General features: G+C 56.1%; 2 protein-coding genes across 11 annotated transcripts in view; both read right to left on the bottom strand.

The window, feature by feature from the left end:
- The window catches only part of ARHGEF17 (Rho guanine nucleotide exchange factor 17), a 57,477-nt gene extending 40,947 nt beyond the window's left edge, over positions 1-16,530 (bottom strand). For both annotated transcript variants that reach the window (XM_073879659.1, XM_025848515.2), the window contains exon 1: positions 11,597-16,530. In XM_073879659.1, coding sequence (XP_073735760.1) covers positions 11,597-14,803 — 3,207 coding nt within the window. In that variant the 5' untranslated portion in view covers positions 14,804-16,530. The remainder of the gene's footprint in view (positions 1-11,596) is intronic.
- A 2,671-nt stretch (positions 16,531-19,201) lies between these two features.
- P2RY6 (pyrimidinergic receptor P2Y6) overlaps positions 19,202-27,158 on the bottom strand; it is a 40,717-nt gene continuing 32,760 nt past the window's right edge. For 5 of the 9 annotated variants that reach the window (XM_073879666.1, XM_025894331.2, XM_025894332.2 and 2 more), the window contains exons 2-3: positions 26,698-26,786; positions 19,202-25,909 (exon numbers count right to left, since the gene is read on the bottom strand). In XM_073879666.1, the coding sequence (XP_073735767.1) occupies positions 24,889-25,875 (987 nt within the window). In that variant the 5' untranslated portion in view covers positions 25,876-25,909; positions 26,698-26,786 and the 3' untranslated portion in view covers positions 19,202-24,888. The remainder of the gene's footprint in view (positions 25,910-26,697; positions 26,787-27,158) is intronic. The other 4 variants (XM_073879667.1, XM_025894333.2, XM_025894334.2 and 1 more) reach the window with 1 other exon arrangement.

The raw sequence follows: 27,158 nt of genomic DNA, 5'->3' as shown, positions 1-27,158 counted from the left end.
TGAACCCCCACCCCTGAGTCGCACCACATTCAGTCAAGCACTATGGGCCAGATCTCCTAAGACTTTCCATCCACTTCCTTCTTGACCTCTCTGCTACATTAGACCAAATTCACTCCCACAGCCTTGGAGTGAGGCCAGCCTAGGTTCTAATCCCACCACCTCTCTCCTGAGCTCTGTGATCTGAGCTGGGAACCTCACCTTCCCTGGGCCTCAGTGTCTGGTTCCCACCTCACCCTTACCCCCAACTGGTACTGGCCTGGGACGTACCCTTTGCCATCTGCCAACTCTCACCTGCCTGGGTGCTCAGGCCTGTCATCTCCAGGGTAGAGACCAAACAAGGCTGGTCAAGGGTGGTGAGAAGAGTTCCGAGGAGCCTGGGAACTCCCCAAGGGCAGGGCCCAGCTCTCCTCCCCCTGCCTTCCCCACTCCCTCCACATTATTTATTTAATAAGTGTGTTTTGATGCCCCCTGTGCCAGGAACAGGAGGGCTTGGCGAGGGTGGAGCCACTTGCCCAGAACCATGTACCAGGTCACAGGGTGAACGAGGCGCCCCACCCACATCTCCACACCTCGGAACTTCTGAGGTCTGCCATCCTCCACACTCCCACCCCAGAAGAAAGGGGTTGCAATCAGCTGCCAATGGAGGCGGGGGTGGTTCCTGACACTCAGGCTACGATGCCAAGGGGACACATCCCTATACAAGGCCCTCTCCTGAAGGCCTGGTCCTGGCCACGGGTGGGCCTCTGTCCGACTCTGTCAGAGGCAGGGAGATAATAAGGAAAAGAGACGGCCAGAAGGGGCGAGGCTGGGGGAGGAGGGCAGGGAGGACAGAGGAGGGAGGAGAGAAGAAAGCACAGAGCCCCAGTGAGGGAAAGGCCTGGTGGGACGGAGGAGGGAGGAGGTCTCCGGCAGCCCAAGGCCCTGGGTCCAGGTGAAGAGGTGGGGCAGGCAGGATAAGGGCTTGCCCCGCCTTCCCCCTCCCCCTCCCCCTCCCCTCCGCGTCCCCCCCCCTTCCCCCTCTAGCCTTGGGGCCAGGCCCAGGACTATTTTTAGCTGGGGCTGAATTTAGCTGTTCCCTCGGAAATTCCTCACCCGCCCCAGGCACCGCCCCCGCTGGCCTTGGGGAGAAGCCTGCGAGCTCTGGTCCAGGAGGAGGGGAGGAGGACCCAGGGTGCCACAAGGAGCTAGAAGGGTACGTACGTAGGCATCTGATGAGGAAACGGGCTCAGATCAGGCCCCAGATCTGAGTTACTGCTCTCCCTACAGCCTGCCCTCCTCTCCTCCAGGAAGGCCTCCAGGACTGCAGGGCCAGAGGCCAGCACTTGTCTTGGGGTCTGGGGTACAAATTTCACAAGGATACTTTGTGTCTGACTGCAGGACCCACTGGGAGCACTGCTAGCGAGACGGCCTGCCTGTCTACCTACCGGTCCCTCTACCCCCAGCTCCTGAGGGCCGGCACAGTCCAGAGCTTTCTGGGACTCTGCGACATCTGGGATTCCCACTTCACAGAGAGGGAGACTGAGACTGAGTGCCTAGTCTTGGGTCCTAGCTAGCAAGGCAGCACTGGCCTGCTCCTTCTCCCCGCCCCCATGCTCCCCACCCAGGCCACTGCCAGAAGGAGTGGGACTGGGGGCATAGCCTGGAGCTCCGCTCTTCTCTGGAGACCCCACTGAGAAGCAGGCACTTCTCCCTAGAGCAGGAGGGACTGAAGTTAGACAGGAAGTACAGCGACAGAGACGGGGACCTGAGCTGGCTCAGAGCCCCTTTCCCCTTCTAGAAATACGGAGGAACACCCTGCCCTGAGGCAGGGGGATGACTCAGATGACCTCACATTCTGTCCCACTGCCATATTCTCTAACTGAAGTGAGGGAGGTGGGCCCTCCTCCCCTCATCCCAGTTTCTGATAGGGCCCCTGAGCCTAAATTTAAATTGTCAGGTTTTACCTCCAAATGATTTCCCTAGTAAGTCCTTTTTTTTTTTCCATCCTGCATTACCTGTACCCCTTAGCTCGGGCTTCTCATCTCTTGCTTTCTGCAGTCCACAACCAGAGAATGTTTTTTTAATGTGTCCCACCTGGCAATACTCCTCCTTAGCTCCTAACCTTCCATGGGTCCCCACTGCCCACAGGACAAAGCCCAGGCCATTTAACTTGGCACTTAAGACCTTCAACCTGGCTCCTGCACACACAGCCTCTCCCTGTGTGCTCTGGTCAAAGACAGACCTCTCTGCAGACCTCTATCAAGGCTTCTTTCTCCTGCCTGGCTCAGTCCAACTCCCTGAAATGCCAAGTGACCCATGCCATCCCCGCTCAAGAATTCCCAGTGGCCCCATATATGCAGCAGTCCAAGTGCAGGGCTGGAACAGCAGTGAGGTGCACAGGGCAGATGGCTGGGCCTGGTCCGCTCCGTCTCAGCCTTGGGGAAGACCACTCCCCTTGTTGGCCCTCAGTTTACCCTCTCAATTATGCCAGGGTAAGGGATAGTTAGAAGACACAGCTGGCTTTTCTTTTTTTTTTCTTTTTCTTTTCTTTCTTTCTTTCTTTCTCTTTCTCTCTCTTCCTTTCTTTCTCTCTCTTCCTCTCTCTCTTTCCTTCTTTCTTTCTTCCTTTCAGATTTTATTTATTTGTCAGAGAGAGAGAGAGAGAGATGGACAGCAGGAGCGGCAGGCAGAGGGAGAAGCAGACTCCCCACTGAGCAGGGAGCCCGATGCTGGACTCAATCCCAGGACCCTGGGATCATGATCTGAGCCAAAGGCAGCCGCTTGACCGACTAAACCACCCAGGCGTCCTGCCACAGCTGGTTTCTAAAGATCTTTCCAGGTGGACCTCCTGGGATGGAGGGTCCTAACCCTTTTCTTCTTCCTCCTGCCTCCTGGCCTGCCAAGAAGTTGGACATCTCACCACCATGCCGCTCCACACCCCCACTCTCAGGGAGACAGGGGGAGACAGAGGGGGACAGTGAGGAAGCAGGAGTGAGACTTCAGTGACACAGGCAGCCAAGAAAGATAGAGTCAGTAGGATTTTTGGGGGGAAGGGTCCCTTCGTGTCCTTCCATCCCTTCCCTTCCACATCTGCTCCCTGACCTCCAATGCCCTGTCCTGGGAAAGGACTGGCTGTTTGTCTAAGGGGGCTCAGGGGGAGGGGTCTCAGCAGTCCCAGGAGGCTGGGCTGTGGGGCTGGCTGGCGGCCAGGACACCCCGCCTCCCTCCCTCCTGCTCCTTGCTGCTCTGGGGCAGGGCCTGCTCACCCCCTGGGAACCAATAAACAGGAAACAGACACCAACCTGGCGCTAGCTCCCTCAGCCTGGCCCCCTCCGACACAGTCCCCCCCCCCCCCGCCCCCGCCCAACTGGCCCAGGACCCGCCCCGCCTCTCCTTGGCCCCAGAATCTCAGAACCAAGAAGTAACCATCTCAAATGCAGGAACAAAATCAAGCTAAGAGGTATGGACTCCTGGAAAAAAAACAGAATCCTTCATCCTGAAACCACAAGATTCTACACTCTGAACAAGCAATCTCAAAAGTGCATGCTCTTAAAGTGGCCACCGTTCTGAGAGCTTCTAAACCTGGGGTCCTGGGCTGACAAGGCAGGACACTGAGGCTCCGAGCTAAGATGAAATGACTTGTTAGTTTTCACCCAGTGAGTGACTCAGAGTCGGCTCTGAGATGTTAACCCTTATTGGTCTGATCCCAAAGCCCACCAGACCCTCAGACTCCCTGGCTTGGAGGGGCTGTTGAGCCCTGCTTCAGAGGCTGGTTCCAATGGGTCTGGGGCTTTGACCAGGGAGGGCTCTGGCTCTGCTCAGCCTCCCAGGTTGGGGCTGGCGGTAACAAAGCGGGAGGGGGAGCTGGCGAGAAGAGCAAGGACAGTAAGGTACTTGATTCCCCCCAAACGCCTAGTCCTCTCCTCTGCCCACCTCCCATCTTCAAAGGCCCAGGCTACTGGGCCACGGAACCTACCCAGTCAGTACCCCACCTGCCCTCCTGTCTAGAGCTCTGTCCTCTGCTTTAAGCTGGAAAGAGATGCTGGGAATCTGAGCATCCTGGAGTCAAGGTCTATTTGAATCTTAGAATCCTAGTCCCTTAGAATCCTCTTGCCTCTCAGTCCAGAAGGAAGGAACTAACACTTCTTGAGCACTTACTATGTGCCAAGCCCTCTTAGCATGATTTCATTTACTCTTAACAATAATCCTTGGTGGAGTGAGGGGGCAGTGCAGAGGAGTCTGTAAATGCTTGCCCTGGGTCCCAAAGCCAGCCTTGGGGGGAGAAGGGATCCGGGTTGTGCTCCTTCCCTCCACATGCCCCCTCCTGGGAAGTGCCTCAGCATGAAGGGACCCGACAGGTCCTTTGGTCCAACAGCACCAGGGTCACCAATCCCCAACACGGAGCTCCCGGCACACGGGGGTAGGGAGCCCCCCCATCTGCCCCAAAGATGTCCATGTCCTAACCCCTGGAACCCGTGAATATGTTACCTTACATGGCAAAGGGGACTTTGCAGAGTAAGGATTTTGCAATTATCCTGGATGATCCGTGTGGGCCCAAAGTAATCACCAGGTTCCTCACAAGAGGGAGGCAGGAGGTACGGGTGAGGGAAAGATGCTGCTGGCTTTGAAGACCGAGGAAGGGGTCACAAAGCAAGAAGTGCCAGCAGATACCATAAGCTGCCAAAGGCAAGGACACAGGTTTTCCCCTAAAGCTTCCAGAAGAAACACAGCCCTATTAACGCCTTAATTTTTAGCCCAGTGAAACCCTTTTCTTCTGACCTCCAGAACCGTAAGATAATATTTGTACTGTTCTAAGTCCTAAGTGTGTAGTACTTTGCCACAGCAGCAAAAGGAGACCAATACACCACCCATCTGCCAACCTAGACTGGAATCAGCTCATGTCCCTCTGACCTCAGGTGCAAAAGCGGACTCCCCCTCAGTCTCTCCCTGCCTTAGGAGCGTCTCAGAGCCACGTGGCGGCCCCATGCCCTGGACAAAGTTTAAAAATCCTGGTGGCCGTAGCATCACCACTTCTGGGGCTAGGCCCCGGCCTGAGCCTCACAGCCTGCCACCCGGGTGGGCAGAGGCCTCATCTGTGTGTGTGCGCGGTGGAGCCCAGAACAGCAGCTGGTGGCAAGGGCAGGGCCTCGGGGGCCAGACCTGGTGCGGCCCAGCCCCACTCAGCCTCAGTCTCCTCAGCCGCCGAATGGGGCCCCACCTGCCAGCTCTTCAGTCTACAAATTGAGACCTACTCGGGAAAGCTATTGCCTCTCCCACCAGCCCGGGGGTGGGGTGGCGGGGGGGGAGCTTCTATCCTGGTGCCCAAGAGCATGGAGGAATCTGTGGCTCTGAGGGGAAGGGACTCACTGAATGCCACACACCAGCAAAGTGTAGAGGTTAAGGCTGGACACCATCTCCTGATCCCTAGTGCAGACCTTCATGTGCTACACCACGTCATCCCTGGTGACCCTGGCTACTGGAGGGGGTGGTCGTGGACACCCCTCCGGGAGCTCAGACACCCTGGTTGGGGCCCCAGGCCCCTGCATGCCATCGGCTAGGACTCACTCACTGCCCAGGGCCTGGCAGCCTGGCAGCTGTCCTCTGCCTGGATCCACCCCTGGAATGCCCCAGAGGATTGGGTGGAAATGGGAGGAGAGGATCAACTCCCAAGGCGGGGGCATTGGCTCCAATAGGCTCTTGCTTCCCAGGGGACCCAGAGCCCCCATTTTAGGGCGTGCCAGCAAGGCGCCAGGCTGCCTGGGCACATTTCCCAATAAGTACGCCAGGGCTTCAAGCCTTTCTGGGAAACATGGGCTCCCCCTTCCCCCACCCTACCACTGCCATTCTAGCCAACTCTGCTCAGTGGGAACTCTGTGGGACCAGCGTATGGCCTGGGAGCCAGGACACCTGGGGCCAAATCCCATATTTGAGTCACAGAGCATTAGGCAAACCTCTGTCTACTCTGGACCGGCTTCTTCATCCATATACTGGGACCATGGCAATGCCCACCTGGCTAGAGGACCAGATGGGAGGGACAGGGTTACCTTAGGGTGGTGTGCGCTCCCTGTCCCAGGAGATATGCAAGCTGGAGCTGATGGGTGTCGTGGTGGCTGAAGAGGAGACACCAGTGGGACATGGCACTGTTGCTTTCCTCACCAGGGCCCTGTGGTGGTTCCACCCTCCTACTCTTTGAGCCCAGCCAGTGTGGGCCTGCAAGGGGCAGTCAGTGTAGCCTACAGCCCCAGGACACCCTGGGGGCTTTATCAACTTCCCCCTCCCCACACTAATCAACCCCTCACACACTGCCCAGCTGTGAGAGCCACAGTAGCTCTGTGTTCACCTTGAACGCTGGGGTCCAGGCTCTCACAAAACCCTCTGGGCTGCAGCAGAAACCCACTACTCCACCACCTCGGTCCCAGCCTAAGCCACCATCAGCTCTTACTCAGATTATTCCAGTGGCCTCCTTACCGGCCTACCTGCCTCCACCCTGGGCCCCTGCAATCTACCCTGACAGAGCAGACAGAGCAGACCTAGTAAAGCCTAAGTCAGATCAGGTCACTGTGTGCCTACCCCATCTCACTTCAAGTCAACGCTGGAGTCCTCCTATTGGCCTATGAGATCTGCCTCTACCCTGATCCACTCCCACCCTCCCTTACCTCTCTGACCTCATTCCCATTTTGCTCCATCCACACAGTCCTCTTGGATGATTCCTCCAACACACTTCTACCTCAGGACTTTTGCACTTGCTGTTCCTCTCTGCCCAGAATGTTCTTTCCCTGAGATGGCCACCTGGCTTGCTCTCTCACTTTTTCCAGGCCTCTGCTCAGATCTCACTTCCTGAGAGAGGCTTTCCCAGACCTCTTGATCTAAGATAGTACTCCCTCCGTCAGTCTCTACTCCCTTAACCTGCTTTCTTTTGCTCCCTAGCCCCTACCTCTCCCTGATGCATAATGTATCCATTTACACACAGGTCTCCTCACTAGTCTGGAAGCTCCATGAGGCCAGGCCTTTGTTTTGTTTGTTACTGTATCCCCAGGACCTGGGAGAGTGCCCAGCGCATCCAGGAGCTCAGTAAGTATTTGTTATAGGGATGAATGCATTGCTCTATCAAGGGTCACCCATGTCTCTATAGAAACTCCTACCACACACAACCTGCCATGTCTTTCCTACTTCCTAGCCTTTGCTCACGTTGTGCCCTCCTCCTAGAACCCTCCCTCTCTTCTCTGGCTGTACAAACTCTTCTAGTTTTCAAGGTCAGGCTCCAGGCATAACCTCCTCCAAGAAGTTTCCCTTGCCAGCCCTCAGGCCGATTCCTCAACATCCTAAGGGCCCTTCAGTCTGCTTCTAGATTCTGAACTCTCTGAGTGTCTGGTTCCTCCGGCCTGGGGGGTACCTTCATCTGCTGCAGGGCAGCATGTGTAGCCTGAGATCACAGATGGGGGTGGGGGGAAGGAAGCAGGAGGGGCAAGTTCCTCCACTGAGAGGGTGCTGGGGACAGGATTAGCAGCAGCCCAGAGCCTCCCAAACCTAGCTCGTCCCAGAAATGTGGGGCTGAAAAATGTCAGACTCAACTCTGGTCCATCCCCCAACTCTTCCATGTTTGGGGGGGGACCCATTCCCGGACTGTACTCCCTCCAATAGTCCCGGGCCCTTAGGAAGGCGTGGGGGGGGGCAGGAATAAACAGAAGAAAGGGACAGCCCTCTGCCTGTCCTCCCCATGCCACCCTCCTACTGGGTGACAAGACATTTAATTATAGATATTTGGTACTACTCAGAACTCCAAATGTCCTGATTGCCTCCCCTCCCCAAACCAGTTTCCATGGAAAAATTATAGCAAAGAGCCAAGGAGGGAAAAGGAGAGAAGCCCCGCCCCCATGGGTTCCCTGCCAAGGGGACACAGAGAAAAGACAGGTGATGAAGAGCTGCAACCCAGGCCTTCCTCAGCAAGGCAGGGAGCTGGCTGGGCAAGCTGGGGGGTGGGGGGTGGGCATGTCTGCTGGGGCAGGGGGTCGGTGCTTGGGCCTGGCTGTGCCTCGCCTAGCTGTGTGACCTTAGATGCAGCATTCTCCTTTCTGAGGCTCAAAGTTCTTTCCATCCCACCCCCAGGTCCCAGTGAATTAAATAACCACCAGGAAGGTGTTCAGGATGTTAGGGGTATGCAGGTGACCCCCCCCCAACTCCCCCCTGACCCTGTCCCCCTTACTTAGATGGCAGGCCAATCCCACCAAGAAACAGGGATTGCTTGGGCTCCTCCACCTTTAAGACACTGACATTCTAGGATCCAGTGGGAATCTACCAGCCTGCAATTATAAGAATTCAGCACTGGAAGATTCTCACAGCTTTTACATTTGAAGAATGAAACATTCAGATACCTGGCATACAGTAAGTACTTAATAAATGTTAGCCACTGTTACTGCTATTCCAGTATGCTAAAATTCTGTGAGTCAATCCATCTATGATTCTGAGACACAAGTCATTTCCTGTTTCTGGGCTAGAGTTGTCACATCTGTCAAATGAGTATCAGTATCTGAGGAAGGAAAATTAGGCTATAAGACTGTACTTTAAGGCCGGGGTAGGGGAATCCCTGGAAAGAAGTCTATCATCCAGGCTATTGCGGGTCTAAGTGGAAATGACAAGGGGTGTGGCAGGGGCAGGGCATGGAGGCTCTGCTGCCTGCTCCCAGCAGAAACACAAGCAGGTGTTCAGAGAATAAAATGACCACGAGCTATTCCTTATTCCCTGGGCTCCTAGGTTCTCACAGCTGTTGCACAGAGCTGCCTTTCCTTTCTCTTCCAGCAGTACTCCAATGCTTCCTGTTTCTGTTGACCACTCTGCAGGCTGTCCTCCCTCAGAGCTTCAAAGACCAGGTTGTCTAACATCCCACTGTACAGATGGGAAAACTGAGGCCCAAGACGACTCTGTCCAGGTCTCAGTGCGAGTCAGAGGCTGAGCCGGGCCTGGTACCCAGGCCACCCGCTCACAATGGGGATACGCCATGCAGAGGGCAAATGCAGCTTCTGGGTTGGGAGAGACCTGAGTTTGAGGGACTCCCCAAAGCCTGGGGTTGGGTCAGGGGCCACTTCTACCCACCAGGGCCTCTCTTGTTTGCCCCTGGCTGGGTTCAGCCTGATTTCTGCTACATCAGCAGAGTGTGAAAGCCTCTTCTCTTCCCTTCTTATTCTGGAGCTCACACCACACCATCTCCACCCACAGCCCAGGGAGCGTGACTGGAGCCCCGGGCCCGAAACAAGGGAACATTGTCTCTTCCATGGAAGCCGTAACGAGGGGGTGAACAGCTGCTCCCCATCTTCCTGGAGGCAGAAGGAAGGGTGTAGCAGAAGGGATTTGGGCTAGTAGATGGGAGAACTTCTAGGCTTTATGAGGGGGTTGGGGAATTAGGGAATGGTGATTCTCTTCTGAGCCAATGCAAGTCCACCAGGTAATACTGAGGCTCAGAGTGCCCAGCCCTGTGCTCAGAAACCAGTAGGGGACAGGGAGGAGGGGCCATGGCTGGTCACTGAGAAGTAGCTGGGGCAGTGGAGCCTGGTTTTTCCCCCCTCTCTCCTGCCCCCAGGGAGGGAGTGATCACACCACCCACTCACCCTACAAGAGCCTGCCAGGCAGAAACCATTACCCCCATTTTACAGAAGGGGAAAGTGAGGTATAGGGCAGGCATGTGACTGATCCTAGGCCACACAGGGATCTGGAGCCTCGGCTCAAACCCTGCTCTTCCAAATATAGACTTACTGGTTCTTTCCTCTACGAGGCAAGAGGGAACATCAAGCTAGGCCTAGAAAGGTGGGAGGACTAGAGTGAGCTAAGGTTTGGAGGCCGCAGAGATGCTCTGTTGAGGACAGGGAGAAACCTGTATTATAGGCAGATATGCCCCACCTCATAGCCCTCCGGGGGTGGAGGAGGCTAAGCCTCTCCCTAAAGTTGGTGGGACAGGGGGACAATACGAAGGGAGACAGACCAAAAGCCAATTCTGCAAAAACTCCCACCTCCTCTCTGAGTCTCAGTGCTTTCTTCTTAGGAGCATCCCCCCTCCCACAGTTTCCCTGAGTCCCTTGGTTCATTCCTGCCTTCTTCCCTAATTTAGCCTTCCAGGCTCCCTGAGGAGATAATTATGTGGGAAAGACAGCTGGGGAAGGGGCCCCTGGCAGGAGCTGCCCTTGCCCTCCCCCAGCCCTATGTTCCAAAGACAACTGGCACCGGAGTTAGGGGCAATCGGAGCTGTCCCACCAGGCTCTCACAAGGAAGGATAGGTCCAAAATTTCCAGTCCCCCACTCCCTGCCTGCTGGCTCTCTCTGTGGCCACTGTGAAAGACACCAGAGCCAGGACAAGGGGGAAACAGAGACAAGGAAAGAGAAACAAAGAAAGAGTTCAGAGGGGCCGTGAGAGTGCTGGGAACAGGGAGTGACCAAATTAGTCCAAGCTTTAGGGCTTCCAAGCTCTTCACACAGGCAGGGAACACAGTGGGAGTGTAGGCCATGGTTGAAATAACCCTGAGCCATCCCCACACTAGGCCCAGAACCCAAAACCCAAAGCCGAGCTTCCATTTCAGATGCGGGGGCATCATGGCACCTAGAACCTATTGGAACCCACAGCCAAAACTCCAGGGACATCTGAAGGCAGAAGTGGGGGCCTCAGAAGGGTTGAGTCCCTGGGGCTTAGGGTCTGGCAGAGGAAGGGGGAAGCACTTCAGAGTCACCAGGAAGCGGGTGGGGTGGGAGAGATGAAAGCTGGCGGGATGGGGGACCAGTGCCCCCACCCTGCTCCACAGCGGCAGCCCTGCCTGTGGGGGCTGGAGCCACTCCCAAACTCTCTCCAGGCCCCTGTCTGCTGAGCTTGGGCAGCCTCTTTTCTGTCCCTGCTCTCCCCTGAGAGCCCCCACTCTAAACAGAAGAAGCACTGGCAGACCTCAGGCACAAGAGCGCCTCAATTCCAACCTGTGAACTCCCAAATCTGTGCAGCACCAGCTGGATGGAGACATAGGGACCCTGTCCACAATCCCCGGCTTTCACAGATGCGGAGGCTGAGGCACAGAGAAAGGCCAGGGCCACCAAAGTACTTTATGGAGTCTTTTTTGCTCCTCCATAAAGTAATGCCTGTACCTCTCCAATTCTCCCAGGCTCAGGGACAAACCCACGTTTTGATCTGCCACAGGAGAGCCACACGAGGAAGAACAAACCTATGTCAACTGTGGGCCCCAAGCCCTAACGTCCTACAAGGGGTCTGGCTGATACGGCAGCGACTCAGGAAAGACCCTCACCACCTCCTTGTGTGTTTATAAAAAAGAACCAGATAGGAATCTCTAAAACCAGTCCCTGAGAAACAGCTACAGGACTAGATTAGAACCCTTTGTAATTATCACCTAGAATACCTCGAAGCAGGCAAGAACCTTTGACATCAGCACCGGCAGAAGCCTTCAGGGCCTGAGTAAACAGGAGCCCTGTGTCATTAACACCCTTAAAACTACCTGGGCACTCCCAGGACCAGGGAAGCACCCTCAGACCTGCGAACCTCCCCAATGATCACACTCAAAAGGCTCCTGTGGAAGTCAGTGCCCATGGCCCTTCTTTGCACCCCCCCCAAAGCCCCCCACCAAGGACTCACCACCTGTGGCTTGCTGCAGCACTTGCCGGCTGGGGCAGGCTCATCTGGAGCCCGGGCTGCCTCAGGGGGCTTGGCCTCAGCTGAAGGCGGTGCAACGGGAGTCAAGCAGGGCATATCCACTGGTGCTGGGGCAGGAACCTCGCCAGCGTGGAGGGTCAGCATATACTGCTTGGTGACATCCTCGAGTGATGGTGCCTGCAGCGTGGAGTGGGGCCTGGCCGGGAAGCCCATGGGCTCCGGCACAGCCACAGGGGGGCCAATGGAAGTCGGTGGCTCAGGCACCATGATAGGTGTGAAGGTGGCGGGCACACTCGCATGGCGAACGTGTTTGGAGGATGGTCGGGCCCGCGACAGGTTGCTGGCCTGGTCCTCACTGCCTTCCTCTCTCTGTAGTTCCTGATGACTGCTCCGGGCTGGGCGCTTCTTGGAACCCCGTCGGATGAGCCGTGGGGACAGAACATCAGCCAGTTTAGGGTCAAGGTGGAAGTCGCGGCAGCCAGTGGAGGAGGCAGGTGGGGTCTTGGGTAGGGCCCTCTCAGACTGTGCCCGGCCCCTGGCAGGACTGGGTTCTTCTGGTTCGGCCCGCCGCTCTGCAAGAACGGGCTCACTGCTAGATGGAGGCAGCATGGGCTCGACTTCTCGGATGGGCTCCCCTCCCAGGCCCTCAAATCCAGGCCCAGCCGGCTCCCCACGGCGGCTGGGGTCACTCAGAGATTTCTTCTTGGGGGCTTTGCCAGCAACCCTGTCGTCCACCACACACCCTGAAGCACCAGGCCCCTGAACAATACTCTGAATAACCTCCTGGTAACCCTTGCTCTCTTCACTGCCCACAGACCAGTCACTGTGGCCACTGGTCAAGCCCTCGTCCACAGCTGGGGCCGCTGGAAGCCCTGTCTTGGGGCTCAGCGAACCCAAAAGGTTGCTATCCACAGAGAACCCCGAGGGCTCCTCGGAGGTGGCAGCCCGGTGGCGCTGTGGAATTGGGTCACTCAGAGACCGGTAGGCCTCACCTGCCTCCCCATTGCTCAGTTCAGTCCCACCAGGGCCTGAAGGAGGGACTTTGCGTCTCCGTCGGAGGGCACCTGGTGTGGGAGGGGTATCAGGGGACACCAGGGCCCACCCTCCCAGACTATCTTCAGCCCCAGGGCCATGGTGGTTGGTCTGGGCTGAGGACGAAGAAAGGGGTCGCCACACCCCCGTGGTACCCAGGCTGCAAAAGGCTGAAGCAAGAGGCTCAGGGTCTGCCCCAATGCCCTCATCTGTCAGGCTAGACTCCGGGCCAGAGAGCTCCTCCTGGGACCGCTGCCCTTGAGTCATGTCTCCTGCCCAGACAGGGCTTCCAGGGGGGACATCACTTCCGTCATCCTGCTGGGCACCCATTCGCTGGATCTTCTCAAAAACCTGACGGGCCTCTTGCACATACTGATCCTGGACAACCAGGGGCAGTGGGTCCTCCTCGGCACTTGGGCCCGCCAGCAGGAGCTCAGAGGAGCTGGGCTTCAGGGCGCTGGTGCGGGATAGGCGGCGGGCCACGGGCTTCTCAGAGCAGGTAAAAGACTTTGCCCTCCGAAGGGTGGCCGTCAAGTCTTTGAGTGTGGGGCGGGTGCCAGGTGACGCTGGGGCTGGGGCAGGCGTGGGTCCAAGTTGTGCCCTGGGGCCACCTGCTGCCGGTGAGTCTCGGCCATCTAAGGGGCTGCTCCCGAGGTCACTGGGGCGCCCACCGGGCTTTCGGACCCTGAGCTCTGAAAGGTCTGAGCGAAGGAAACTGAGCAGCGTCAGGGTCTCTGAGGCAATATCTGGATTCGACAGGGACTTCCGCTGCCGGTTCTTGTCCAACTCCAGTCCTCCGTCTCTCAATGCCCTCGTGGTGCCCACAGGTCCCTTGGTGCGGGTTCGAGGCTGGGGCCTTAGGAGGAGCCCCTCTCCAGCTCCAAAGCTAGGGGAGCGGTATATGCCCCAGCCCCCAGAACCCCGACTAGTCCATGGGTCCTCATCCTTGAGGGTCTCCGTGCTGGAATAGCGGCTGCTACTGCGGGAGCCTGCTGGGCTGGCTAGGTATGCAGGAAAGCTCACCTTGGCCACGCGGAAAGCTCCCCCCACAGTGTCAGACATGGGCCGGAGTCCCTCCTGAGGACCTGGTCCACGGGGAGGCGAGCCAGTACCCCACTCCCGGGGTCCTTCCTCACTAGAGGCTCTTGGAGATTTGGGGGGCTCAGGACTCCTGGCTCCCTCAGCTGAATCCATGCTGCCCAGATTTAACCCATAACTATCTGACCTACAGTCCTTATCCAAGAGGGAGCTTCCAGGCCTGGGTCCCGGCCTCCCTCCCCAGCGGTGGCCGCCCTCACCGTCCTGGTCCTCGTCACTGCCCGAGGAGTGGCCTCCGTGGTAGGCCGGACTCTGCGCCCCGGGCGGCGGCGGCGGCGGGACCTCCTCTTCCTCCTCGCTGGAGCTGGCAGCCGGGCCGCGGCTGACAGGATAGGAGGAGGCGATGGAGGAGGAGCAGGAGCAGGAGGCCCGGGCCCCGGCCTGCGGTTGGGAGAAGCTATGCCAAGAATGTAAACCATCCGCCGGACGCTGCGTCCGCTCCTGTTGCTGCTGCTGCTGCTGCCGCCGCCTCCTCCCCTCGGTCCCTGCGCCGGGCAGCGGCCGCGCGGAACGCAGGCCCGCCAGGGGGAAGCAAGTCCGCGGAGGTGGCGTCGGCGGTTGCCGGGGCTCGCGGGCCGGGGGCTCCCACACGGCACCGTCGGGGCTGGGCGTCCCCGAGGCCTCAGAGTCGGCGCTGGGCCGCCTGGAGCCAGGGCCACCGAAGAGCTTGCGCATCTCGGTGACGCTGGGCCAGGCCCCGCGCGCCGCGCCCTCCGCCGCTTCTTCCGCGGCCCCGGGGGAGACGTCCCCGTCTCGGGCCCCTGCGTGGTCGTCGTCCAGGCGCGGCGCGTCGAAGCGCCGGGAGAGCTGGCGCACCGACGGCGAGAGGCTGCGGAGCGGGCGCGGCTGCGCGGGGGCGGCCGGGGGCCCCGACGCCAGTTTGGACACGCGCCGGGAGGGCTGGCCCGGGACCGACGCGGCGGGCCGGCACGAGGCGCGGCGCCGCAACCCAGGGGTGTCCGTGGCCTCCTCCTTCGGCCCCGGCCCGCCGCTCCAGCGTTCCAGCAGCTTGAACGAGACGCTGCGATAGAGCGGGGACCGGGGCGCCCCGTCCGCCATGGTGGCAACACTCACTCTGGGGGGGCTGGCCTCGGGGAGCCGCGGCCAACCCCCCCCTTGCGCCCTCGCCCCGACGGAGCGCAGCAGCCGGGGTCCGAAGGCCTGGGTTCTGCAGCAGCAGTGTGAGGGGGTTTGCGGGGAGAGGGCGCAGAGACTCAAGCAGAGGTTTTATCTGCCGCGGCTCAAGTTTCTGAGGCCGCGGGCGGCATCGGCTCCATCCAGCGCGGTCCCTCCCGCCTCAGCGCCGACCCCCGGGGCTGGCCCCCTCTTCGGCCGGGGCGATTCGGAGCATCGCGGCCTGGCCCGGTCCGGGCAGGATCCCAGGGCTCTGTTCCTCGGCTCCGTGCCCGCCAGCCGGCCTGCCTGCCTTCCCTCGCGCTCCCGCTCCGGCACCCGCTCCCTCCCTCTTGGCTGCTCGCTCCGCGCTCCCTTTTGTTGCAAATAAACTTTGTGGCTGAGGAAAGGGGGCGGGAGGCGGGGCCTCGCGCCCAAAAGAGGGGGTGGGCTCCGGGCGCGCGCAAGGCTGGGAATCGGGATTTCGGGCGGAGGGAATCGGGGAGGAGTCGAGGGAGAAACAAGACTGCTTGAGCACATGCAGACCGAAGCGACCCTCCAGAGGACCCCTTCTGGAACCCATTCGCCAAGCTGCCCCCCCAAGGACTCGCTCCGACGCACGAAACCTCTGAGTGTGGTCAACTCCGCCGACACACAGCCGGCGCTGCGCACCGACTGCGGTTCAGGCGCTTCTGCACGGTAACACCTTCTGCCCAAGGAACCCCAACATGGCAACCTTCGACCCATAAACTGGTACACACCAACATTCAGGTACACCCAGAAACACTCCTCCAGCAGGAAGGGGGCGGGACTCGCCGCCAGGGGGAGTAGTGAGCGCCACGGGCCGACCTGGGCGCTTGCGGCTCCCTGCCCCACCCCTCCGCCCCGCCCAGGCCACGCCCCCCACCCGGCCCTCCGCCGTGAATCCTACTGTCACGGAGACCCGGTCAACCTCCCGCGCCCCCAAAGGCCCCGCCCCTCGTACCTCTGCGGCCTGTCCAGCTCTGACCCTCCCACATCGCTCCAGGTGCTCCACCCTTTGTGGCCACGCCCTCACCCGCCCTCACGTTTCCCGCTGCCCACCCTAGTCACGCCCCTCCCACCTGCCCCCGCCATCTCGGAGGCCCCTCTCCTCGATGCTCCGCCCTGCGTCCCCCCCGCCCCTCCTCCTGAGCTCCGTGATACGCGGCTCTTGCGCCCTCTACCGGCCAGATTCGCCCACCCGGTGGAGTCCCGGACAGGTAAAGCAGTTCCCATCACCAAAAAATGGGAGTGTTGGGAAGACTTTTACTTCCTTTCAGTGCTTTCCTAATCCCTTCAAGAGCCATTTCAAACCTAGTCCCTTCGCAAAGTCCCTTTGGCCTCACACACAACAAAAGCTTCAACGGAAACGCCCTTGATTTGCCACTGCCAAACCCACACGCCTACCTGCGGCCTTCCACCCTCCTAACAGAGCGAGTGGGTCGCCTCTCCGGCTTCAAGCTGATCCAACCTCCGGCTCGCGTTGCACCTCTGCCCCTGTCTGGCAAGTCTCCCATTGTCCCGGGTACTGGGGCCTTCTCCACCCCCCACCTGCTTCTGTGAGGTCCCATTCATCCTCAGGGTCCCAACTTAAATGCAACGCAGCTCCTTGCCATCTGAATGAACCAGTGGGGATTTATTGGAGTGCCTTGGATGTATGGGTAATATTATTTCTTTTTTTTTTTTTAAGATTTTATTTATTTATTTGAGAGAGAATGAGAGATAGAGAGCACGAGAGGGAAGAGGGTCAGAGGGCCAGAGGGAGAAGCAGACTCCCTGCTGAGCAGGGAGCCCGACGCGGGACTCGATCCCGGGACTCCAGGATCATGACCTGAGCCGAAGGCAGTCGCTTAACCAACTGAGCCACCCAGGCGCCCTGGGTAATATTATTTCATTCATTTTATTTAATCCTAGAACCACCCTGTAGGTAGATAATATTGCCTCTTTTCTATGGGTCATGAAGATTTAACTTTGACCACTGTCCAAGTCAGAAAATGGCAGTGCCTTCAATGACTCAAATTCAGATTTGAGGAGCTTCAAACACCGTGCTCCTCTAGTCTTCACTGGTCCCAGATCCCTGATGAAGAAGGGTCTTCTCTCTCCTTGAGCCCCCAGCAGCCTCTTCTTCCTTCATGGGCCTGGGCTCACCTTCCCCAGGGACAGAGGATAACCTGGTCTGACTCACACTCCCCTTGGCCCAAGAGGACTGTGGCTGGGCCTTACTAGGCTGGCAGGCCCTGGGAGCAGGAGGCCGTGGTCCAGATGAGAGGGGCAGGGATGGGCATAGGGCAGGATGGTAAGACACTGAGGGACTGATTGACTACTGCATGAGAAAGGGAGGACTCAGCCAGGACCTGGTACCCTCTCTACTGCTTCCCTTGGGTTGTGGCAAATCCCTGTAGGGAGAAAACTTCCTCCTTGAGTGGAGACCAGCCTCCTGTAAGTCCCTCACCTCTGCCTCAGAAGGCCATCTCTCCTTCACTGGGGAATTGATGGCAAGGAAGAGAGCTCTGCCTGGCCTAGTGCCTCTCTACCTTTGCCTTGCTGTGTGACCTTGGGTATATCCTTACAGTTCCCTGGGCCTCAGCTGCCTCATCTGAAAAGTGAGGAGTGGGTCTATATTTCCCCAAAGGTATCTCTCTACCTCTATTGAAGTCAGACTCTTGTTTGTTCTGGAGTGTTTTTCTACTCTTTTGGGAAAATTTTGGTACGGTGGGGGGACCCTCATCCTGGGAGTCACTGCTTTCCTCCAATAACAATGGTCCCTGCCATCTGAAATTTGTACTTTTCCAAACTCTTTCACATCCTGTCATATTTTGTCTTCATATCAGTTCTGGAATAGAGGTTTTTATTCCCATATCACAGGTGGGCAAACTGATGGACAGGAGCAGAGACTCAGGTCACCTCAGCATCCTGCAGCTTGGCCTGGAGGTGGGCTGACTGGGGCCTCTGGATCAGGAATTCCCCTTGGTGGGGAAGGAGGGTGTTCAAGGATCTGGGCTGGGCCTCCACCCAATGGGACACTTACCCAGTCAGAGAGTGGCGTGGCTGCTTCCAGCACCCCATGAGTCCTCCCAGCCTCAGCTCCTTCTGATTCATGATGAAACAAATCATCTTCCAGGTACAGAGGGACCCTGATTGTGTTTAGCTCTTCAAAGACTCATCTAGGAAGTGGCTGGAAACATTGGGCACCAAGGTGGAGAGAGGAACACTGTGCTGGGAGTCTAGAGCTAGGCCCAATGTAGGCACCCTCACAGACATGCCAGATGACCCTCAGTAGGTCACTCTCAGATTCCTCACCTATGAAAGGGGAATGAAAACATTAACCCATCTACCCAGTGAGTCATGGTGACCCAGCAAGATCAGGGCTGTAAATCCCTTGGAGAAATCAAGATAGTAAAGTTGTGATGGTCCTAGTCATGTCCAGTGATGGGCCTTGAGTACTTAAGAGGGAAAAAAAAAATGAGGAGTGAGAGGACCCCAAGAAGTAATGAGCTCCAGGAAGGAACTGTCTTAGGGGGAATCGGGCTCCTGACTCCATTCGCAAGTCAATTAGAAATGACCTGAGATTGTCGCCTTTCCTGTATGATTAGAACTCAAATGCATAGAATTGGATTATTTATAAACTTTTGTTCATGACACATTCTCACCACTTATTTAATTGGCTCCCACCACAAAATAAAACAACTAGAACTTTGACAGTGTCCTACATCTCATTACATAGTTTCCCTAACCCATTCTCCTGCTGCTGTACCACCCAGCATAGCCATTACCTCCTGTGTTCAGCATGCCCTTGCTTTCCTTTTTGTATAGTTTTGTTGCATCTGTGTATTCCTTCAAAGTATATAGTTTCATTTTAGTTGTCTTTAACTTTATCAAAAGGGCATCTTGCTGTGTATAAGTCTTTTGAGATATCTTTGTACTTAATATTATATGCTTGGATTATCCATATTGTTACACATGAGTAAAGTGCATCCTGGCTGCAGGTAATATTCCAGTGTGTGAATATAGCACAGTGTATTCATCCACTCTCTCGTGGACGGGCAATGGAGTGTTTCCAGGTGTTTGCTCTCGTGAATGGTGCTGCTCGGAGGACTGTGCAGGACACCATGTGCACATGCACAGGAGTGCTCAGGGTAACGGGCCTTGTGACTACTCAGCATTCAAGAGGCATTGTCAAGCTAGGATCAAATAATCTCTCTCTGTTTTTTGTTTGTTTGTTTGTTTTAATTATCTGTGTTTCCTTTTAGGTGAAATGCCTGTTTTTGCCTCTTCTATTGGGTTATCATACTTTTTTGTACTTGATGATAATTCGGCCCTACCCCTGTGCAGTACCCCTGGTGGCTTAGAGAGGGCTGATAGTATTATCACTGTTTTACAGGTAAGGAAACAGAGGCTTAGAGAAGTAAACTGGCTTATTCAAAGTCACGAAGTCAGTAACAGCCCTTCTGCACTGAGCTAGTAATACCTTCTGAAACCACCGGGCCTCTGCTAAGAAGCCTTCTCTGCCCCTCAAGCTGAGTCACAGCCCCCCTGATCCTCAGCATCTCTCAGCCCCTGACCATGACATGAGCTTATAGTCTCCCTAGTGAGGGATTCCTTGCCCCCAGCCCCCCCCCTTTAAATATTTATTTATTTATTTTAGAGAAGGGGAAGGGGCAGAGGGAGAACGGGAGAGAATCTCCAGCAGACTCCGAACTGAGCGTGGACCCCGAAGCAGGGCTCAATCCCATGACCCCGAGATCACGACTTTAGCCAAAACCAAGAGTCAGATGCTCAGCCCCAAGAGTCAGAAGCTCAACTGACTGAGCCACCCAAGTGCCCTGCCCCCTACCCTTCTTTATGTTCTTCTAAGCTCTCCTCCCCTGCTGTAATGATCCAGGGTTATGTTTATTTCATTATTGCTGTTCTCCTCCATCAGACTAGGAACTCCCTGAGGGCAGGGACCCACTGCTCAGCATGATGCCTGGCACATAGTAGGTGCTCAATAAATGTTGTTTAGTGGTTGAACTCTTTCCTTGTCTCTACCCTCACCCCTCCCCAAGATTCTCTCTGAGGGGTAGGGTCTGGGTCCAGATTCCCATTGCCATCTTGGAGGAGCAGAGAGAATCTGTGTCAAACGAATGAATAAGGGAGGGAGGAGAAAGCTGCATCTATTCCTAGGACGGATCCAGTGCCCCTGGGCTTTTCCAAAAGGACAAACCCTGGTCCCTGACTCTCTGGCTCCTCCACGTTTGGCCCTTCCCCTGTCCTCAACCTACAATAGCCAACACTCACAGGTCTCCTGTCATAGAAGTGTCTTCCCTGGACCCGGCCTCCCTGGGAACCTTCTCTCTTTCCTTCTCCACCCATCACCTCCACTTCCTCCCCCACTCACCCACCTCCCCTGCCACCATCATTCAGAAACCCCCAGGCTTTGACCTGCCACATCTCTGGCTCCCCTTCCTGCCCAACCCCTTAATGGAGTTCCCAGGGTTCTCTCCAGGCCCTTCCTTCTTACTCTCTCCCTCAGGAAACCCATCCACCCCTTCAGCCTCCAGCCAAAAGCAGCATGACCACTCCCGAAGCTCTGCAACTTTTCTAAGCCTTTCTGGGTATCTCCAGACCCTGTTGACTCCTAGCTTGTCACCAGGCTAGACCCTGGCCCCCACCCCAGTCCAGGACACTGCCTGGCCTCCCCCTAGGTCTACCACCTTAGGATAGAACCCGAGTAAAGGGATTCATTCGGCTGTGGCTAACAACAGCCCAAAAAACTTGTGGCTTAGAAAAGATAGACATTTGGGGCACCTGGGTGGCTCGGTTGGTTGGGCGACTGCCTTCAGCTCAGGTCATGATCCTGGAGTCCCAGGACTGAGTCCCACATCGGGCTCCCTGCTCAGCAGGGAGTCTGCTTCTCCCTCTGACCTTCCCCACTCTCATGCTCCCTATCTCATGCTCTCTATCTCATTCTCTTTCTCAAATAAATAAATAAAATCTTAAAAAAAAAAAGAAAAGATAGACATTTATTTCTCTCTCGTGCAAAAGTCCAGATTTAGGTGGTCCCAAACCGGAATTGTCAGAAACCCAAGCTGTTTCTCACGGTCCAAGATGGTGCTCCAGCTGTGATGTCCCCATTGTAAGAAAAAAGAAAGGAGGGGAGGCAAAGGACAGACACTACCTCTCTTTTACAGACATTCACCCCCTCCCCATATTAAATTGCCTTAGGGTACTTTGCTTATCTCCCATTACCCAAGATTAAGTTACCTGGTCACACGGAGCTGTGAGTAAGGCTGGGAAATGAAGTTTTCATCCTAGGAGACCATGTGCCCAATTAAAAGAGAGTTGATATTGTGGTTGGCACTTAGCTGTCTCTGTCACAACTTCCTAGGGGGTCCCCAGTTACTGGGACTGGCTGAGGCAGGTGGGCACTTGGAAGGCAAGTGAAGAAAGGGAAGCGAAGGGAGGGAGGATGGGAGAGGTGGAGGGGGGCATCTACCATCTGGGTTAGAGAAAGGCTGTGTGACCTTGACACACCAATTCCCACATCTGGGCCTCAGTTTCTCCATCTGTATTTGGAGGTATTGTGAGGATTAAATGAGAAAATGTGTATACAGCACCCTGTATGACGCCTAGACCCTGCAGAGCCCAGTGAATGGCCACCGCTGTCATTGTCGTGGCTCCCTGGTGCTTTCCTGGGCTGGCACCAAGCCTTTGCCTCTCTAGCCCTGCCAACTCTCCAGCCTGGTCTTAGGCCACAACCCTCCTATCCATCCTCCAACAGCCTCCATGCCTTGGGCTGTGCTGTTCCCCACACCAGGAACAACATGGCCCTCGCGTCTTCAGTCTGATTACATCCATCCTTCAAGCCCCAGCTGAAGGATCGCTGTACCCTCCAGGAAGTCTTCCCCAAGCCATGAGAATTACCTTGGACCCCTGCGAACCCATGTGCTCCCCCGACCCCTCACCACGCTCTACCTCCACACCTTGGTCTATATCCCCTCTGTCTCCACCCCAGCAAGCAGGCACCCCCAGTGTGATCCCCCATCACGGCGTGTGCTCTGGGTTAAAGTGAGGGGGGGGTGCAAAAGGAGGGGAAAGGAAGGGGCAATTCAAGCTTCCCAAATGGCACCTGAAGTCCCTCGTACTGGCATGTAATAAATGACTTTTCCTTCTTACAGGAACAGCTGGGGCTCATGGATTATGGCCCTTGTTCTGAAAAAAGTGTGCTGAGTTTTTTTTGTTTTTGTTTTTTCTTAAAAGACCAGCTGCCTCCCAGGTGAAGGGAAAGGAGAAATCCTCTGCTCAAAGCCCCTTGTTCAGAAACCTCCTAGGCCAATTCCTAGAGAGAGACTCTGGAGGAACTTGTGTGCACAAAAGGCAAGATCATTATAATATACCATGCATTGCATGCTTACTATGTTCCAGGCATTATTCTAAGTTCTTTGTACATATTAATCCTCACAGCTACTCTACAAGATTTACTACTCCCATTTTACAGCTAGGGAAGTTAAGGTACAAAGGGGCTAAATAACTTGCCCAGAGTAAGGCAGCTACTAAGTGGTAGAGCCAAGATTAACACCAAGGTGATCTGGCTCTGGAGTCTTTACCCTTTATGCTAGTCTGCCTCACAAAGGGAAGCTGGGAATGCAATTTACCTGTGTCCCACAATTTCCAGTCTTGGAAAAGTGACCAAAGGGTCACAGTTCTTGGCAGTCTGCTAGGATGGTCATCTGGGACTCTCCACAGGGCTCAGCCAGCACTGTGGGCAGAGGCCCTCTGCCTTCTGCTCGCCCATTCCCCTACTCCCCCGTGACTGGCAGCCGACGGGTCTGATCTCAGACTTGGAACAAGACACAGGGTGGCTAATATCTGTACTACTTGGCATGACATCGCATTGTATAGGGACTAGACCTCTTCTGACATTTCCTCACATCTTTTCACTGTGACCCAAAGAATCAAAGTTCCTTCTGTCCAAATTAGCAGCCTCTTCAGAAGGGCATTTTGATGGATTCCCAAGATGGGTTGGGCCTGGTGTTCCCCCTTCCTCAGCCAGCTGCAAGCACTTCTCCGACATGACTGTGGAGTTTTAACTCCGGCGGAGTCCTTCTCTGAAGGGCCCCATGGCCCAACAGCCTTGCAGATGAGACAAGGCTAAAAGAAAAATACTAAGTTATACAGTCCTTTCCCTGCTCTCTCGCCCCTCTACCTTCTGAGAAGGTCAATTTTTTTGTCATGGCTGGTTTGTGTGCAGGGTCTGAGTGGTACACCAGCAGCCAAGGGCAGGCTAGATTGTTCTACAGGAGGAAAGCTGAGATCTGAGCGGAGGGAACAAGGACTGGAGGAGAAGTGAGGGGGGTGGGGTGGGCGGGGTGGTGGACATACGAGGAAAAGTTGCAGAGAGGATGCGGAGCTGTACAGGCGGGGCTGAAAAGGGGTGGGTGGGAAGACCAGGTACAGAGGCCGTACGTGGTGGAATCCCCTTCACTGCCTCCTCAGAGATCTTCAGTGAAGGTGCCTTTCCAAAGCTTTTGAAGGCTCAAGTCTGTGTTCGAGATGCCTCCATGAGATGGCCTCCAGCAGCTTCCAGGCACCCACAGGTCAGAATGATGGAGCTGGGAGGGCGGAAGCAGAACCCATGGAACAGTCTGTCTTGAGACTGATTGGCAGGCTCCTGGCCACAGGACCTCTGCACCTCCATGTTGCAGCCTCCTGGTGGCCCTGCATCTCTTCCAGCTGTTGACTTCTTCTAGAATGAAGCAGGGTTGAAGGGCTATTTCCCCTCACTTGGGGGGCCTGGTAGATGGGTCCTCAGACTCCCAGGAGACCCTGAGGCTGAAAGAGGCACATTTGAAGAGGTAGGTGGAGAAGGGGTAGGATCTGGGTCTCTTCCTGGAGTCCAGTGCTCTGGTCCCACCCACACCGCCCCCTCCTGGGCTTAACTGAAACTCACTGTTGATTTACCGCCAGATTCAGCACATCTCTACCTTTGGGTTTTATACACACACAGTGCTTTCCATCAGGAGCAGCCTTCTTCTCTCTGCCTTTTGGATTCCTCCCCAGCTCAAGCTCCACCTCTTCAAAGAAGTGCTCCTTGATTCCTCCCTCTGCTGAGCCCCCACAGCCTGGAACATCTGTGCCACTCTTGCCATTGTCTGGAGGGTGGCCATGGGACAGCTCTTATTTTCTCAACTTTCACACACAGGAGGCCATAGGCCTGCTCCCCACCCCAGCTCTCTCTACCCATCTGCCCCAGGGCAGAGCCTAGCATAGGGCTGGCCCAGGCTGTAGGAACATGCTCCCACTTCTATTGGCCGACTTCCCCCTTCAACATCTGGTTCAGATGCCGCCCATCTCCATCCCAGGAGATCTTTCCTGATCCCTTACACTGGATCACGGGCCTCCTCTTTTTTCCCCCCCCCCCCCCCCCCCGCCACCGAGCCATGCTTCTCTCTGTCACAGCCTTGATACGGGAAGAACTGTGTCAAGCATCTATATGTCCAGTAGTTAGGAGCCTATACGGGGCAGGGCTAGGACCAGTTCTTCCAGGGCCCCAGAATCAACCCAGGTCCAAGGATAAGGTGTAGGTAAAGGTTTGCTGAATGAATGGAACATCACACACCTCCAGAGAGTTCATATTCATCCCCTCAAAATCCAGCTCAAATGCTCCTTTCCAGAAGCTCTCGCTTCCTCTTCCCATCATCTCCCAGTCCCTGGATTGGTGACTCCAAAGCATACATCATACTCCTCAATTACAGTACACGCCATACTATATTTTTGTGAGCAGCTTCACATGGCTTCCCTGACTCTCCAGGGCTGACTGGAGCCTTCTGGAGGGCCAAGTCCGAGCCTGTCTCTCTGTGCCCACAGGGCTGGGTCCAGAGCAAGGGCTCAATAAATAGTCATTGGTGAGATTCTGGAGTCTGTGGGGGACCTCATTCCATGCCCAGCTGAGCTAAGCTCTAATCCTCTGCATGGTTTGGGGTTGGAGGGGTTTCCCGTGACCTGGCCCCAGGTGTCCTGCCCCAGTGGACTCAGTGACCCTGTCGCTGCCACTTGGCCGTGAGCTTCTGTAGCAGCTCCTGGGGCCGCCGGCGGAACTTCTTCTGAGTGAAGTAGAAGAGAATGGGATCCAGCACGCTGTTGGCACTGGCAAAGGGCCGCGTGCCCTTGTAGGCAGCCGCAAAGGCCTCTAGCACAGGGCAGGGGACACCGGCTGTGGAGCGCACTGCCAGGTAGGCTGTCTTGGTGACATGGAAGGGCAGGAAGCTGATGGCAAAGGCAGCTGCCACCACCAGAGCCATGCGGGCTGCCTTGCCACGGCGTTCCCGGGCCACCGGCCCTACGGGGCCATCCTGGCGACAGAGACGACGGGCCAGGCGGCAGTAGCAGGCCAGCAGGGCGATAAAGGGCAGCAGAAAGCCGATGACGGTGAGGGCCATGCCATAGGGCAGATAGCGGGTGGCCAGGGCAGGTGGGCTCAGGTCGTAGCAGACGGTGCGGTTACGCTGGATGCCTGTGGCAGCAAAGACGGCTGTGGGCAGGCACTGGGTCATCACGGCCAGCCACACGGCCCCGCACACCAGCCAGGCAGCGCGGCGGCCCCCACGCTTGTGCCAGGGGGCCAGTGGGTAGCAGATGCCCAGGTAGCGCTGGAAACTGATGCAGGTGAGGAAGAGGATGCTGCCGTGTAGGTTGGCGTAAAAGAGGAAGCGGACCAGGCGGCAGGCAAGGTCACCAAAGGGCCAGTGGTCGCCTTGGGCATAGTTGTAGATGAGCAGGGGCAGGGAGCAGGCATAGAGCAGGTCAGCCAGCGCCAGGTTCAGGGTGTACACGGCTGTGCGGGTCAGGGCCCGGCGGGACGTGCAAATGTGGGCAATGACGCAGACATTCAGTGGCAGGCCAGCTGCCAGCACCACTGAGTACACAGGTGGCAGGAGCAGTCTCTTGAAGTTCTCTCGGTAGACGCAGGTAGTGGGTGGGGAGCCCAGGGCCTGGCCTGTACCATTGTCCCACTCCATGGCTGCCCGATTATGCTTCCTACATCCAGAGAGGCTGGGGAAGCAACACACAACCTGTCAGTAATCACACTCACTGACCATCCAGTAGGCCCCTGTCCCTCTCTGGGCCCTGATCTCCACCTGAACCATCTCTGATACTCACCACCCCACACAGCCCTCACTTTAAGGAAACCTGGAATACAATAAAGCTCAAGCTTGGGAAAAATCCAGTTCACTTTATAATATTCATTTCCTACCAACCTTCCTGGTGAACTTCTACTCCTCCTTCAAAACCCTAGTCAAATGTCTCCTCTGGAAATAGAGATTGACAGACTTCAGGGTTTTTTTTTTTGTTTGTTTTAAAACTTTTTTAAAAGTTTTATTTATTTAAGTAATCTCTACACCCAACATGGAGCTCGAACTCATGACTGCAAGATCAAGAGTCACACACCCTTCTAAGCTAGCCAGGTGCCCCAGACAGACTTTAGTTTGAATCCTACCTGTGCTACCTACTAGCTATGTGACCTTGGGCCAGTGATATACTTTATCCGAGTCTCAATTTTCCTATCTGAAAAATGGGGGGATGATACACCCATCTCTTAGGATGACATGAGATTAGAGGTACTAAATCAAGCTATGCAGGGCTTCCCCTGGGCTTTTTGGAATTTGGAGGTTATGGTCATGGTGAGCCTGCCTGTCTTTCTTTCCTACACTGACCGGAACCTCCTGATGAGAAGTGCCAGGTCTGATGCCCCTCTGTGTCTGAGAGCCCGATCTGGGGTCCAGGGCAGAGAAGGCCCTGGTAATTCTTAATTAATCAACATGAACAGAACGTCCACACACCGTGAGCTGACAAAGGACAGCGCCCACCTCCTCAGCCTGGACTCCACCTTCCAAAACCATGGTCCTTCTTTTGGCTGCAATCTTCTTATCTGTAAAATGGGGGGAGAAAGTGATTCAGGAGTTCCCTAAGCATCCTTCTGCTTGACTTGAGGCTACAAATGCCTGTCTGGCCTAGCTGCTGGGCCATGGCACCCCCTGGTGGCTAGAGTGAGAACAGCGTTCCTGAAGGCCAATGGCTGAGCACCAGCCAAATCTATGGCTTGCTTTTTTTTTTTAAGATTTTATTTTTAGGTAATCTCTACACCCGGGGGGGGGCGCTGCCTCCCAGCCCCCGCCCCCCCCCCCCCCGGAGACCAAGAGTCGCACACTCCACCGACTGAAGTAGCCAGGCGCCCCTACTGCTTGCTTGCTTTTTTTTTTTTTTTTAAGATTTTATTTATTTGAGAGAGAAAGAATGAGAC

Source organism: Callorhinus ursinus, unplaced genomic scaffold (genome assembly GCF_003265705.2).
Source record: "Callorhinus ursinus isolate GAN/ISIS: 27379988/994484 unplaced genomic scaffold, GSC_fseal_2.0 scaffold35, whole genome shotgun sequence".
Lineage (NCBI taxonomy): Eukaryota > Metazoa > Chordata > Mammalia > Carnivora > Otariidae > Callorhinus > Callorhinus ursinus.
Note: the sequence above shows the minus strand (reverse complement) of the source record. Positions and strands in the feature narration are given on the sequence as shown.